The sequence below is a fragment of the Sinocyclocheilus anshuiensis genome, unplaced genomic scaffold, assembly GCF_001515605.1.
Source record: "Sinocyclocheilus anshuiensis isolate Anshui unplaced genomic scaffold, SAMN03320099.WGS_v1.1 scaffold194, whole genome shotgun sequence".
Lineage (NCBI taxonomy): Eukaryota > Metazoa > Chordata > Actinopteri > Cypriniformes > Cyprinidae > Sinocyclocheilus > Sinocyclocheilus anshuiensis.
Window position 1 is genome coordinate 1,545,659 of NW_015546074.1, and position 16,892 is coordinate 1,562,550.

A 16,892-nucleotide genomic window follows, 5' to 3' on the forward strand; every position below is an offset into this window, starting at 1 on the left:
ACAGCAATTCTTTCTCTATAAAGGCGGGTCACACTAAAACAGGATGGAGTATTATTAGATGCATATCTGACAGCAGCAGAGGCTTCAGGCTTGTTATGTTCATGAGCTTTGTGTTGTCTCTCTTACAATAGTTTACGTAGTTAATGAGTCAGAATGTCTCCTCATGAAAATTGTTATAAAACAACCCCCAAATCTAAGAATCCAGAGATGGAATAAAAGTTCCACACTGTTATGATAGATCTAAGTGCACTGAGAAGATGTGTGCTGATATTTTGTAAGTAGACTTATCAGACTTTTGATTTTCACCTTATGGAAGGTAAAAATGTAGTGTTGTTTTCATGTGGGCCAGTAAGGAACCACCTGCAAACACTCAAAACACACTATAGTAAACCACTGGTAACCACTTAGAATAGCAGTGCATAGAAATGTTATAGTATAGTGTCAGTGACTTTTGAATGGGCAGTACTCTCATTTTCTTTCAGAAAATGTTGTTATATACACTGAAATTGGTTTCTGTTAGATATTTTTTATGTTTTTAAAAGAAGCCTCCGTATGCTCAACAAGGCTGCATTTATTTGATCAAAAATAAACTAAAAACAGAAATATTGTGAAATATGATTACAATTTTAAATTATTACAAATTATTTGTTAAATTATTATTATTTTTTTTTTTTACTGTTTTCTATTTTAATATATTTTGAAATGTAATTTATTCCTGTGACGTAAAGCTGAATTTTCAGCATCATTACTCCAGTAATGTTGAAAACAGTTGTGCCGCTTATTTTTGTAGAAACTCAGTCAAAGTTTATGCTGGATGGCGCACATCCTGTGGTTGGAGGCACAAATGTGTAATGATAAGACAAACAGCTGACCACATCCATTAAAGGGGTCATATGATGCGATTTCAATTTTTCCTTTCTCTTTGGAGTGTTACAAGCTCTTGGTGCATAAAGAAGATCTGTAAAGTTGCAAAGACTAAAGTATCAAATCCAAAGAGATACTCTTTAAAAAAAGTTAAGAGTCAGACACGCCTACCTAAAACGGCTTGTTCTAACACGCCCCCACATACCTACGTCACTATGTGGAAATATTAGGCAACAAATGCCTCGTTTGTAATCGGTTTTAATGTTTTTGTCTCGACGCTCCGGCCGGACACGGCATCACAGTATGGCAGGGGCGTAACATTTCCGTCTCACGCTTGAGGTATTCGGCCAATCACAACGCACTGGATTGGTGGCCAATCACAGCACACCTCTCTTTTCAGACCGATGAGCTTTGTAAAAATCGACGCGTTTCAGAAAGGCGGGGCATAGAGGAGAAACATTCATGTACAGTATGTGGAAAATAATGTGTTTTTTTTTTTACTTTAAACCGCATAAACACATTTCATTACACCAAATACACCAAATAATTTTCTTTTTAGCAACATCATATGACCCCTTTAATACCTGCCCTCTGACTTCCCTCGGCCAGCAAAGACAACGACGTGTTTCATTGCGTTCAAGTCTGTAGCAAATATTGAAAACAGAAGAATGTATAATAAAGACCTGAATAATCCCGGTGTTGGTAATGCTATATAGAGGGCAAATATCCATAAAGTAGCTCATGCACAGTAAAGAGAAAAGGCTGTTTGTCGTAAATCTAGCCTATGTTTACATGTGTAATGATGTGTGAATGCATGTGTAATGTGTGATGGCAATGAAGATTAGTCTGATATAAAGCATTCTAATAAGTATTTCATTATTATTATTATTATTATTATTTTTTTTTTGTGGAAAGTAATTATAAGCATAAAATACCTGGTGTTGTCTCTCATTTTGGAGCATGACGAACAAAAGGGGTCAGGAGGATGAGAAATGTGTCTTATTTCTATCCCAGACCTCAAAGATAAAAACTTTTTTTCTAGGCCACTGCTTCGAGCCTTATGTGTTTTTCGTTCAAAACAGGACCATTCAAAATCTTTACATAGCTTACACTGATGCAAGAAAATTCAATCAATTAGAAGGTATGATTACTAGAAGGACATTAATATTTTAAAAACATATTTTACTTTGATAGTGGCAGGAAATAAACTACTGTATTACTGTATGGACGTTGTGTTACTGCCAAATCACCGTTTCCCATGAAATATCGTTGTCTGTCTCCAGAGGGCGCTTGGGTATGGATGCTCAGAAACCCAAATCTTTCTTTGAGCCGCATGCAGATTTTGTTTTACGTGTCTTTTAAATGTGTACATCAAAACGTTTAAAAATAATAATTTTATATATTGGTAACTGAAATACAAATTAAGATGTTCACAAAATGATTTAAAAAATCCTTACTATGTAATCAGAAACAATTGTGATTCGTCCATTTTGATTGCGTTAAGAAAAGTAGTAGGTACCATGTGACAGTGTGTTCTTCAGTATAATAATGTACACAGTAATAATGATAAATGAGAAATGGACGAAATATGAAGCGTAAAACGATCATTATTATTGTTCATGCATAGAGCAAAGCCCCGTCCATTCATATTCTGAAAGTAACAGAATATGCGCTTTATCAAAAGGCTTTGGCTTTAGCCAATCAGTGCGCTCGGCGAGTATGGCATTATGGGAAATGAAGTTTTACAACTATTGAACTATCAACACTACATTCACTTATTCGCTCACAAAAATACACCTCAACAGTTAATTAATTGTTATAATAAAAATATAGTTTGTAGACACCCCATAGTATGCGTTTTTTTATCATATTTGTATTACTATTATTTTATATTTTCCCACACGCAACAAAGTCACATGACTGCTCCGCTGACAGGAAGAAAGATGGCGATCTTCAGTGTGTATGTTGTCAATAAGGCCGGTGGACTCATCTACCAGTACGATAATTATGTACCTCGAGCTGAAGTTGAAAAAACATTCAGCTTTCCGCTTGATTTAGTTTTAAAGATTTACGATGAGAAGTTAGTTGTGTCATTCGGACAGCGGGACGGGATCAGAGGTGCGTATGTGTATGTGTGCAACCCATCCCATGTATTATTACACATTTATAGGTCCATCACTGGAGTTCAGCATGTGTTCTTGTGAGCTATACAGTACGTGTTTTGTCGCGTGCAGTGGGTCATGCGGTTCTGTCCATTAACGGGGTGGATGTGAATGGTAAATACACGGCTGAAGGGAAGGAGATACTGGAATATCTGAAAGATCCTGCCAACTATCCAGTGTCCATCAGATTCGGGCGACCTCGCCTTACCTCCAATGAGAAACTCATGCTGGCCTCAATGTTTCACTCGTGAGTAGACTTCATTAAACATGGTTCGACCCATTGTTGTAATGTTGCTAATGTTGTTTCAAACCTGTATGACTTTCTTTCATCATGTAAACACAAAAGGAGATGTTAGGCATCCACTTTTGTGTTCTACAGAACAGCACAACTGTGTTATCTTATTTTGGTATGTTTTTATTCTTGCAATTGCAGCAATTCTTTTAAAGGGGTCATATGATGCGATTTCAAGTTTTCCTTTCTCTTTGGAGTGTTACAAGTTGATTGTGCATAGATAGCATCATATGACCCCTTTAATCCTAACTGATGCAGTGTGTAGCTTTTCATTTCTTAAACAACCATGTTGGAAGACGTACTCGTGTACATATTCCAGGATGACAATGCCAAGATTCATTGGACCCGAATTGTGAAAAAGTGGTTCAGTGAGCATGAGAAATCATTTTCATGTATGAGTTCTGTGCTAAACCTTTTGGAAAGTTTCAGGATGTGCTGGAGTTGACTTGACCGAGTGGTTCAACTCTCCCATCTTGGTCAACTCTTGGTGGAAACAAATGTTGTGATGTTGCATAATGTTGTCAAAGCAATGCCACAACAAAAACCCAATGCTAACGAAGACTTTAATGTGTTCTTGCTGAGTAAAAGTGCTGATTTCTTAATAAATGTTACTGATCACAAATCTTTGAGTGATAGTGCAATATATAGATAACTCATTATAACATTCATAATAAACCCCTGATCATGAATACAAAATACTGTTGTACCTGCATTGTACCTGTGATGATTGGATTTTCTTGTCTTTTCTAAGGCTGTTTGCCATTGGATCACAGTTATCACCTGAAGTCGGCAGCTCTGGTATTGAAATGCTGGAGACAGATGTGTTTAAACTGCACTGCTTTCAAACACTCACAGGTCTTTTTTTTCCTCTCATTGTAAGAAAAGGTTCAATTTAGTCAGAATGTAGAAGTTTGTGCTGAACAAAACCAGTGATTTTGACAGAACTGTTTTCTTATTTTTGCAGGTATCAAGTTCATTGTATTGGCAGACCCTCGACAGTCTGGTATTGATGCCCTCCTAAGAAAGATTTATGAGATCTACTCAGACTTTGCACTGAAGAATCCTTTCTACTCTTTAGAAATGCCTATCAGGTGTGTAATGCTTTTTTACTATCACTAGTCATAATGGTATGAGCTTTGCATGCTGTCTAATTTGTTGCTTGCCACAAAGGTGTTGTGTGTAACAAAAATTTCTTTCAGATGTGAGCTTTTTGACCAAAATCTAAAGAGTGCCCTGGAAATAGCAGAGAAAGCTGGGGCATTTGGACCCGGGTCTTGAACTGGACTTGCACCGTGTATGTACATCCACCTGACAGGATCTCCAAACGTTCTGCTGTCAAACTTGTCCAGAAAAATGGGATAAAGACTTCCATCAGCTTTTTAAGGATTACGAACAAGAGTTTTCCTCAAGCTCAAACAACTGAACATAGTTTAAGACCACTGTGTTTGGTTAATTTACTTTTTTCTTGAAATTAAGTCCCAAATATTGGAAACATATTTCACATAACCTTTGTAAATAATCTACATGGACACAGTTTATGTTTGTAATGTGCAGAACATCTATACAAGATGAAGCAGCTCAATACATGTTATTGAAACATGTTTATTAGCGTCTTTCTAAATGTAATGATATGTCCGTATCATTTGCTTTCTGTCAGGAGATTATGAAAATCTGTTTCTGAAGTTTGGTCTTACATTTTTCATTTATAATAACTCATTACATTGGGCTATTAAACATTCATGTGATCTAAAATGTTGTCATATTTCATCCTACACATTTATGAATTTGTAATACTGCAGATACAGAGGTAGGACCAGTTAAAGCTCTAAAACGAATAAAAAATACTAGAAATTAATTTATTTTAACAGTAATAAAATGTCAATAGCACTGAAGAAATGGCTTTAACATGCCTTAACCAAATGATAAAGTTCTGCAATGTAAGTGTTGAGTGAGAAGATTCAGAACAGTGTAAAATACTGTCATCCGTCGGCGCTGATGGCTTTGTGGGCAGCGCGCCGACATGAAGCACCTTTGCGCTTCGGGCGTCCCGAGTTCGAGTCCCGGCTCGCAGACCTTTCCCAATCCCACCCCCCTCTCTCACCCACTTTGCTTCCTGTCGACCTACTGTCCTATCTAAATAAAAGGCATAAAACAGCAAAAATAAATATAACTCATCCGTTTTTAAAATAAACAGAATAAATAACATGATGTGCAGAAAGTGACGCAACATGGTATCCTATTTCATACGTCGCTTAAAATAGTATAATATCTTAGGAATAGATATCCACACATAATTCATCTATATTTCATAAAAGTAAAATCCTAGACAAGTTGTACCCTTTATTTTTTGTGCCCTTTATACAGTATCTTAAAAACTAGTTAAAAGACGTTAAAAATAATACTATAATCATGTTTAGTTGGCCTTCTTGGGTACACTTCCCATCTTGGTGCGGATATTCCGGAGCAGGAAGTATCCAACTGTGGTGACAGTACAGGTTATTTCTGCTACCCAGAATGCTGTGTTCCAGCCATAGTGCTTTGCAATGGTGCCGAATGGCAACTCTGACAGGAAACCACCAACTGCCAGCAAAACAAAAAAAAAAACACATTAGTATTCTTTGAAATAGGCAAATGGTTAACATCGTGATATTGCTGCAATATTTATTTGAGAGGTCAAAACTTTAATAAATTTGCAGCAAAAACACCAGTATGGATATTTACCTAATCTAAAAATAGCTTTATGAATTTTGCTGAAATTGTACTGTAGGTTAGTACAGTTTCAGTATGTCACTACTTCTGTAAATTGAGATGATCACCGTTTGCCATCAGACCCACGATGGCGTTAGAGGTCCCACAGTAGTTCGATGGAGCGCTTTCATTTGCGAGAACTCCAAACAGGGCAATCGGTCCATAGGAGGAAAAGCCAAAAACAGCACCCAGCAAAAAAATCCAGACCTGTGTGGAAATTATAATAGAACATGTACATTATAGAACCCATAAACACAGTCTTTCCTGCATTGACATATTACCCATTGCAACAAAAGTTTGTGCAAAACTTTTGTGCAGGTTTGTCTGTTTAAAAATAATAATAATAAAATAAAATAAACAGCCAGTAGGGGTTAGTTTAATGTTAAACCCAGTAATATAATTTGCTATTGCAGGATGAATCATCAATATTTTCTGTCGGTTTTGTTCATTTGTAATGTGTCAGTGATATTGAACTTACGTTTTAGCTGTGAGCTGTGACTGTAGTGCGGAAGAGGTACATGGAGACACATCCCAGCCATCATGGAGAGCAAGAGCCCATGGCGAGGGTTACCATACAGACGCAATCCATGCTGAAAATTAAAGAGCAAAAAAAAATTATAATTTTTAATATGTTTATTCAGCAAAGACAACTATTTCAACACTGATAATAATAAATTCATTCTTGAGCAAATCATCATATTAGAATGATTTCTTAAGGATCATGTGACACTGAAGGCTGGAAATTGATGAAAATTCAGCTTTGCATCACAGGAATAAATTACATTTTAAAATATATTAAAATAGAAAAGAGTTATTTTAAATGGAAATAATATTACTGTTTTTCTGTACTTCCCTCAACAACAACAACAACAACAACAAAAATGCACCAACCCTTCTAAACGGTACTGTATACAAAATGTTTTGTAAGTTTTCTGATGTAAACATGAGTGTTGTTTGACAAAAGCACACCCAAAGCTAGGATTGTAATGTGTTGTACAGGATCAAGCACATAATGCAGGAGAAGTTAACAAACTAAAAATAAATCCAGTGGGAATACTCAGGAGAAACCATGACACAACAACTGAACCATACAAACTATACCAGACAAGGAACTGACTAAAGCTGAGGGCTTAAACAGACAGATGATTAACAGAATCAGAAAAGGTGAGAACTAATAAGTAACCATGGAAACAAATGAGTGGAGGGAAAATGGGAACAAAGGAAACTGGGTCAAATTAAACAAGGAACACAGAACTAAACCAAAACAGAAAATAACCATGACACAAATATTCTAAAAAAGTGGTTGTTAGTTTGTTTCTATGATATATTGTTAATGTGTTTGGGTGGTTACTATAATGTTTCCATTGTGTTCTAGGTTGTTGGCTAAAGTCCAAAAATTCTTTGCTATTGTGGTCATAACTTATGGCTTGTGGTTTGTCATGCATGGTATTAGAATTTCATATAAATGGATATTGGTGGTATAAACTCATCTTTGCCACTGCTCTGTCTGACAGAAATCCTGTGGCTAAACTACCCAGCAGTCCTCCCATCTCCAGGGCACTCATAAAGGAACTTCCTGTTAAATTCAACAACAATACATATTTTAGTCCATAACCTAAAAAGTCTCATCTCACACTTAGCAGACTATTTCTAAAAGAGGACATATCATGAGAAATTTCGCTGGATATTTTAAGTTAACAGTTCATTGTATTATGGAATTATGAAAACATACTGTAACATTCAGAACTGAAAATGTCCTCACACTACAAAAAGTTGCCATTGACCTCTTTAAGACTCATTATGTCACTCTGGAAGCCTATCCACCTAATTGTGCAATGCTGGAGTAAGCTATTTTCTGTGAATATGCAAAACTTAGATTCATTAGCTGCTATAGGTAGAAAACAAGAAGAATAACAAAAGTTATTATTTATTTGCACTACAAACTAGTGTTTATGATTATGATCAACTAAAATAATATGATAAGACACACCAGGGACCTGTTTCATAAAACAAGTTTACCAAATAAGCCGGGCTTATCTCAGTTAGTCTGACTTATTTTGAACCAAATCAACTGACAATAAGTCAGACTAACTGAAATAAACCTGGTTTATTTGGTAAACTTGTTTTATGAAACAGGCCCCAGTTTACAATATCAAGCAGCATAACAGGCTGTTGTTGTACAGCTAAAATAACTTGATGCAGATTATAATGGAAGTCTTGCACATTACATTCAAGTTAAAAATGGCTGCACCTGCTGCATTAAAAATAAGGTGGATACTGAAAAGCTAAAAACTAAATATATTAGACAACACACAGTACCCATTAGTGCCGACTGGCCCTTGTCCTGGATGAGGAAACGTTGCCCCGAGTCAGTGTAAGCAGTCTTCACCCCAAACACCACCAGGTATCCCAATGACAACACCCAAAGATATGGAGAAAAGATGAACTCTTTGAAGGTGCTTACATTTTTGCTGGTGCCTGAAATTAGGGGGTAGATACCAGATGGATCAAATGTACAACTGTTCTTGGAGGACAGATAGAAAACTCCAATAGTTCTACATGAGTGACCTTCGACAAAAAACATGAATTAACACACAGACCTAGTAAAACACGCCCCTTTGAACTCTGTTTTGGTAAAATAGTTCATTAAAGGACTAGCAAGTGAAACCTTTTATCTAATGCAGACTTTCACAATGTCATAGAACAGCAATGACCTATATAAGCAAAACAAGCCATAGTAAACAACTAAGTATGGAAAATTAAGATAACATGAAACCACATTCCCTGCCAGTTTTAATTCCTTGTGATGTGATGTATTTCCTACTGAAGCAGGTTATTCAGTGGAATTGGTTATACTCATAAAATACATGTGCATGTGTATTGTGAAGTCTTTTGTACCTCCTTTGACTTTGTTTGCACCAGCTTCGATATTTGGCAGGCCAACTTCACTGGGCTCATTTTGGATTAAGAGCAGACAGAAGATGGACATGACCACACAAGTCAGGCCGGAGATGGACAGCGTAAACCTCCAGCTGTAGCTTTGGGCCATCAGTGTGGCAATTATGGGCCCGAGACCCCCAGCCAAATTCATACTACAGGACATCAATGACCACCAGGTCCCAAACTGAGATGGCTCAAACCACTATTTAAACAACTGATTCAGTTAATTTGATATGTACTCTAGAAATGCACCTGAAACTTATGCATTATGTACAATACCATTCAAAAGTTTGGCGTTAGTATTAAAAAAAAAATTAAAAAAAAAAGATCAAAAGTGACAGTAAAACATCTATAATGTTTCAAAAGATTTAATTTCAAATAAATGCTGTTCCTTTGAACTTTCAATTAATCAAAGATTCCTGAAAGAAATTTATCATGGTTTCCACAATATATTACACTTTATAACTGTTTTCAAACCTTGATAACAATAGGAAATGTTACTTGAGTCCCAAATCAGCATATCTGAATGATTTCTGAAGGATCAAGTGACACTGATGACTGGAGTAATGATGCTGAAAATTCCACTATAAAGAACCTTCTGTGCAATGGTTCCATCAATGTAAAAGTCCTTAATGGAGCCATAGATGCCAATAAAGAACATGTTGTTTTTAAGAGTGTATATTTGTATGTACAATGCAAGTCCATGGATTACAGGATCAGATCCATACCTTGCGTAGTAGTTTTGCACATGGTGGCCATCCTAGACCTTGACTCAGTCCATTCAGAAACCACAGGCCTGAGAACACTGCCACCGACGAGGACTGAGAGAAAACCACATTGATGCCACCAACCATAAACAGCCCAACAGAGAAAAGCCATCGTGCGCTCATCTGATCGGACAGCACACAGCTTATGAACTTGCTAATGGCATAGGCCAGTGATTGACTGCTAGTGATAAGACCTGCAGTGCACAAAGATGAAATAAACATTGATTAGACTTCAGCAGAGAGTGATTCCCATTCAGAACCACTCAAAACGATCGGATTGCAGTCCTAAAGCAAATGGTCGGAACCAACGATTCGTTAGATTCCCTACAATTCACGCCTCAGAGATGGGTATAAATACATGAAAATGTTTTTAAAATAAAAATACGAAACACTGTGGAAAAATATATTTAAATGTAAATACAAAATACTGTGTGTTTTTTGTTTTGAAAATACACAAAATACATGTGAAATTGGCCATCCAATGAAGGTATCCCTATAGGTTGAAATCTATCTGGACCTATTCTGAATGCAAAAAAAAACAAAAAAAACATTTAGATGTGAGCAACTGCTTAGAAACTTCCGTTTCCATTTTACATATCCCTTCCCTTCCCCTGACCTGTAGAAATACAAAACTACAAAAAAAAATAACTTTTTATACTTATTTCGTGTAACGTTTACTTAGTTGTATATAAAGTTTATTCAAATTAGAAAGTTTATCTAAAATGTCCATTTTAATTAATTTAATTAGCATTTAACACTATTTGCTCAAAGGTTTTTTTCTGATGAACAATACAACCAAAAGCTGAAGATTTTTTTGTGGTGTACCATTCATCAGTGTTTGTATCAGTATTGTAATTTAGTGTTATACATATGTTATCATATACAGTACGTTTTGTTCTAATGTCACAAGTCATAATCTCAGGTTTACTGGGCTTTACTGTCACTGTCACCAGTTGAGTCGCCTCTGCACTGCATTTCCCAGCATCCCTCTTGCCACTCTCCTGCGCTCCCTTGTCAATTACTCACACCTGACATCCATCAGTGAATCCTCCTCACTTGTCATGGCCAATCAAGCTCCGTATAAGAGAACACTCATTCCACAAGCTTATTGTCTGGTTTCGCAGTTGCTATGTGTTACTCACCTATCCAAGTCTATGTTTACTTATTCGCCAGTTCTCCAGCGATTGACTCCATGTTCATCTGTGTTCCTACGGTCCAATGATCCCACCTGGAGGAAAGGACATGTGAATGCATCAAGCTAAGCTACTCTACTCTATCTGTTACCTGGGTACTTCCCGTCTCGCTGGTGTCTTGTCTTTTCATGCCACTGCCTTCAATAAATCTGCTGTGATATTGAATTACCCTTGTGTCCCCCGTTGTGTATGCTGACAATTACACGATTCTTTGATTCTTTTGTGTGGGTTTAAGAAGTGTACTCAAGTGTAATATGTGTCCTCCAAAATGACCCACAACTTTATTAGTTTACATGTGAAGAAATCCATTTATTCATAAACTTATCACAAAATGATTGTTTGACAAACTACTCTGCAAACTGCTTCCTCTCACCGATGCTTTCTGATGGTTTGGAGAAAAATTAGGCTGATGATATACAGGGCAACTTTTTTTGAGCAGTGTTGCTTGGGCACTTTCCAATTGAGATTGGGTAACAAATTTCTATATGGATACTTTAGATCAGTCGTGGGCCCTGTGTCTCACCTGGTTGCCCGTTGATGGCAACATTAGCCAAAGTTGCCCAGCAACATTGCTCAAAATGTTGCCCCGTGTATCATCAGCCTTACTCCAAGTCTACCCTGTCGTTTCACAGAATCATACAAAGGCGAACATGTGTAAAAAGTGTCAAGCAAGTGTCAAAAAAGCTGTGTCCGTTTAGGAGGGAGTGCTCTGTCAGCAGTTTGCGGTGTAGAGGCAGGCGTAAGTGTAAACAAGGCTTCAACTGCACAAACTGCTTCCACTATGAGAGAAAGCGGCAGCTGCGTGGATTCCACCATTGCTGTGTCCCAGTGGCGAGGCCATACATTTTAAAGTGAGTGGACTTTGGTGAAATAGGGTGGACCTCAATGCCTACTCTCAAATTAAATAATTTTACAATATGGTATAAAAATAATTTGACAATTAAGTAATTAAATGTTATTTATTGATGGCCAACAGTTTCATGAATACAACAAAATTCATTTATAAATAAAATAAGCACCTATAGCTTGTATATTATAGCTATCGCTTATAAATGCCTAAAGCAAGGAAGACAAGTCGAGATATAGTGCTGAGGCATGAACACTGTAACAAGACATCAGTGTTCAGTAATTAATTTTAATAACTTGAATAAGCAGTTCTTCTGTTAAGTAATGTAACTTAGTGTATTAGTAGCAGTTTATGGTTGACAAACATACAATGATGGCATGCAAATTAGAATTTGCAGAATTTGAAGTAATCTATTTTATAAAATGATAATTCAATATATGACACCAACATCGACCACATCATCATAATGTACGAGTAATCTATTTTATAAAATGATAATGCAATATATGACACCAACATCGACCACATCATCATAATGTATATTTGTAGACAATAACAGAGCAATAAAAGAAGATAATGTATGTGTGATTGGGGAAATTCTGCATACTGTGGCAAGCAGCAGACTAACATCTGGCTCCTGTCAGACATTGCTGAGAGAGAGATTGATTATTAGCATAAGTTATGAAGGCTGCATGCCACATCATACATGTAAGCATGAATCTGCAGACCCAGCACATTATAATTTTTTAATTAAAGGGATAGTTCACCCAAAAATGAAAATTACCCCATGATTTACTCACCCTCAAGCCATCCTAGGTGTATATGACATTCTTCTTTCAGATGAATACAATCGAAGTTATATTAAATAATGTCCAGGCTTATCCATGCTTTATAATGGGAGTGGATGGTAGCCCAAAATTTGAAGTTCAAAAAAATTGCACCCATCCATTATTAAAAGAAGTCCACACGGCTCCGGGGGGCGGGAGGGGGTTAATAAAGGCCTTCTGAAGCGATGCATTTGTGTAAGAAATATATCCATATTTACAACTTTATAAACCTTAATCTCTAGCTTCCGCTAACTGTAGTACGCTCGTTCACGAGAGAGTGGCGTCCAGCGGATGAAGTAGGATGTAGGCAAACGCAGTGACGAACGTGGAAGCACAGAGAGAGAGCAAAACGAAACACCGGTCACTAATTAGTAGTACAAAACGAGGATTTGTAAAGAAAAATGTCAGAGGATTTCGATATAAGCCAAGAGGACACTGGTTTTCATTTGCTGTAAACAAAACTTTTTTTCTCGCAAGACTAGCATATTCTCACTCGAGCTTATGCTACGCCTACGTGTTACATGATCCGCTGGACGCCACGCGCGTACGACAGTTAGCGGAAGCTAGAGATTAAGGTTTATAAAGTTGTAAATATACACAAACGCATCGCTTCGCTTCAGAAGGCCTTTATTAACCCCCCAGAGCTGTGTGGACTTCTTTTTTAATGGATGGGTGCAATTTTTTGGAATTGTGACCAGCAACTGATGGAGACAACAATTATAGTTAATGTTCAGAAACAGTATGAAATATGGTTATCAGCCTATATGCACCCTAACACCAAAATAATCTTACTAGACCAACACAGACAATCTTTAAGGTTCTCTCTGACAGAATAATACAATTATTACGGTATAATAACTGTTAACATAACTTTAGCGCACATTTTAATAAACCCCACAACAAATGGTAAAATAAAGCCCTGTCTAAAAATAAAATTAAAAATCAAATTAAATGGATGATCACATATACCACAGACATTTGATTAGACTGCAAAATAACAAGATAAATTCGAATGAACAAGCTAGCTAACTTAGTTTGCTAATTTGTTTTTCGTTCACTGGATATGAAAATAAAAAAAAAAATTGAATTGTTATTGGTAACTTCATTCAATAAAAAGATATAACAGTGTGTAAATATCACAGGCTATAAAAATCGCACTTACCTAAGTCGGCGAGTAGAAAAACAAGCCGGTGAATGCGCCATATATTTCGATGCTGGCAGCTCACAGGCGGGGCAAAAATCTTCTTTAATTCTGCTTCTTATTCTTCTTTCTCTCGTTAATAAAATATTGTAGATCAGTAATTTTAAACCTGCATGAGTGCAGACCTCTTGACCGTAGATTGGAGTTGATGTGCCGTGGTTTTGCTCAGATGCGTTATGAGCGGGCTCAAGCAACAACGTCACACGTCTGACTAAAAAATACTGTATTATACCGTAAGACTGAACCATAGCTTGCTGTTAACATTTTGTTATCATCATTTACAGTATTTAACTGTATTTACATAGAACGGTACACAGTGTTGGGAAGGTTACTTTTGAAATGTAATAGGTTACAGATTACAAGTTACCCTATTTAAAATGTAATAGTAGTGTAACTTTTTAAATTACTTTGTTAAAGTAAACATTACTGTAGAAAATTCCCTGTATTTTTACAGCAGGTTTTTTACAGTGCAGTTTTTGGAGCCCAAACAAGTCATCTTAAAGAACAAGAAATAGACGTCTTGGCTTTGCGTTGTAAATCGCAATCATTTCATCATAATCCATGAATCTCATAAGAAAGTATGGCGAGGTGCTTTAAGCGAGCAGTTGCCTGAACGAATAGATGTTTCTTTTGATCTTGCCATTAGTGGAGAATAGCTGCTCTGCACTACATGAAGTCATGGGGAGGGTGACAATTACTCTCTGAAGTTTATTCATGTTTGGAAATATATCGGAAGGGCAACTGTCTATTACTTCCATTAGTGACGGGAACGTTTGTCCTCCCTCAGCTTTCCTATCGAATCTGATCTGTAAAGACACTCAGCTTGTAATGGTCTGGGTGTTTGTCCCTTTAAGACTCTGATTCGGTGTTTTTCTCTGCCCCTGCACTCGTGTGTATATGCTGGGGAAAACACATTGTACTTCCTATCGTTTTGTTGCACCTTCTTTTAACACTAATACATTCGTTGATGGTGACCTGCATTGTGTGTTTCTTTCTTCCATAACGCACAATAGGTTACAAGCTCAGCATCCTTGATCTTTATGCCATAATGTCGACTTGGTGATTCAAGCAAGTCTTTGTCAGCAAATGTCCCGGACTGTGGTTGACAGGCCGCGGCTGCTTTCATTATTCCATACTGATCCTCATGAAAACAGCTCCTTAGCTCGGGGCTCCTTATCTCATTCCATAAGCGCCGTAGGTCATCATAATTCCTCACATTAGTATTTCTTCTAAGATTTGACACATCCACTGAGTCACTGAGCCTAGCAGGCAGCTTTCTGTGTCTGGAGGTGGTTACATTGAAGTTTGGAATTTCATGTTTAGTCATTAACTCATCTGTGAGTTTCAGAACTATTCTCTTAAGAATTGTCTCTTAAGACAGAAAATGCATCTTTTAACACGTCAACAAGGTGGATACAGTCCAAAACACACAGAGTCGGGCTTTGCAGTCCTTTTGTGTCGAAGTCAGTGCACTCAAAATGTTTTACAAATGTGACTAATAAAAAAAGAAATCGCTTCATTTGGATCTGTTGTAGAAGACCCTGTGCCTCGATTTTTGTCTGGCTGTGGCTATTTCCAGTACATTCGGCAAGTAATTCTAAAATACAATCAAATAAAATAAGCACCTTGCTTACAGACCCTGATTTCGAGCTCCATCGAGTGTCAATGGATCGCTCAAGCTCAAAACACTGGCGACTTGGATGAAGTGGTTTCTGTATTTCCATAAATCTAGCATGTCGGGTGCTTCTCGTCATGAATGTATGTATGTAAGAATTCAGCGTATCAAAAAATGTGCTGACGTGAATGGAAAGTTTTGATGCTGCTGCCAGAACCAGATTTAAGCAATGAGAATTACAGTGTACGTAAACTGCACGGGGAAAGGTCTGCTTCAAAAGAACATGCACTCCTCCCTTATGTCCAGACATAACGGAGGCCCCATCGAAGCTGAAGCCTACACAAAGAGATTGGTCCAGCTGTAGTGGTTCAATCACTTCCAGAATCTTTTTTTGAGATGCCAGCTGCAGTCATGTATACAGTGGCCACAAAACCAGCAGCTCTTTCCTTTAGTGTTCCCCGGTGAAAATAACGGATACACACTGCGATCAGTTTTTGTTTTGACTCATCTTTGTACTCGTCAGCGATCAGAGCAAAGTAAGTGCCCGGCGTTTCATTAAATTCTGCTTTTATATTTCGCAGTAGTAAAGAAGCAGCCACCTCTAGCAAATCGTTCTGCATATTAGAGCTTATTAAAGTGGCGTTTTTAGGCATCTCCTCAAGCCGTGCCCTTATCTGTGGATCATAATTGGAAATTAACTTGAACAGTTCTATAAAGTTGCCTTTGTTCAAGGCATTGTCACTCTCTCTGAGGCCACGAAGTGGTATTCCCTGTTTGGCGCAAAACAACACAATGTCCAGAATTACCTTTAAATGTTCCAGATTTCTTTGTACGAATGACGGATTCATCGTATCGTGATTCATCTGGTTGACTACTGTGCCACGGCCAGATATCTGGCAGGATCTAGAGCCGTTATATTTTTCGAAAGCGATCAGATGTTGCTTACTCCCTTGGTGCCGCTCACAGGCCTGCGTGATTTGTTTCCAATCTCGGTATCCATCTTTAAACAAACACTCCCTCAAACATTGTGTCACTAAAATGACGACACATCTTGCAGTACACAGCATCGTTTTTTATGCTATACTCTAGAAACGGGAACTTTGTGTACCACTTGGCAGCAAAATTTCTGGACTTGCCGTTTTTTGTTGTGCATGGAAACTCGCGTAAATGGGGCTGAGCAGGTGGTTCATTAAGTGCGGATAAATCAGCCGGTGGGATGCTTCTCTGGAGGATGGACCCAGGTTGACAGGAGGTGCTGGTGGAGGGGAGAGATGACGTTGTTGGCTGCATGTCATCAGTTGACGACGTGTCTGTATTGTCAGCATCGAGTGTACAGTCATGGCAAAAAGTTTTGTCAGTGACAATATTGTTTTGCAAAGTTTGCTGCTTCAGTATTTGTAGATTATTTTTCCACATGTTTCTATGGTATAATGAAA

At 37.5% G+C, this 16,892-nt stretch overlaps 1 protein-coding gene and 1 pseudogene across 1 annotated transcript; one reads left to right on the forward strand and one right to left on the reverse strand.

Moving 5' to 3' along the window:
* The first annotated feature begins 2,796 nt into the window (after positions 1-2,796).
* On the forward strand, positions 2,797-5,157 carry LOC107699828 (trafficking protein particle complex subunit 4). Its single transcript, XM_016501223.1, has 5 exons — positions 2,797-2,982; positions 3,099-3,273; positions 4,070-4,173; positions 4,283-4,409; positions 4,518-5,157. Exons 1-5 carry the CDS (start codon positions 2,808-2,810, stop codon positions 4,594-4,596), a joined length of 660 nt encoding a protein of 219 aa, XP_016356709.1. The 5' UTR covers positions 2,797-2,807; the 3' UTR covers positions 4,597-5,157.
* A 499-nt stretch (positions 5,158-5,656) lies between these two features.
* On the reverse strand, positions 5,657-10,836 carry LOC107699799 (glucose-6-phosphate translocase-like; annotated as a pseudogene).
* Positions 10,837-16,892: the final 6,056 nt, after the last annotated feature.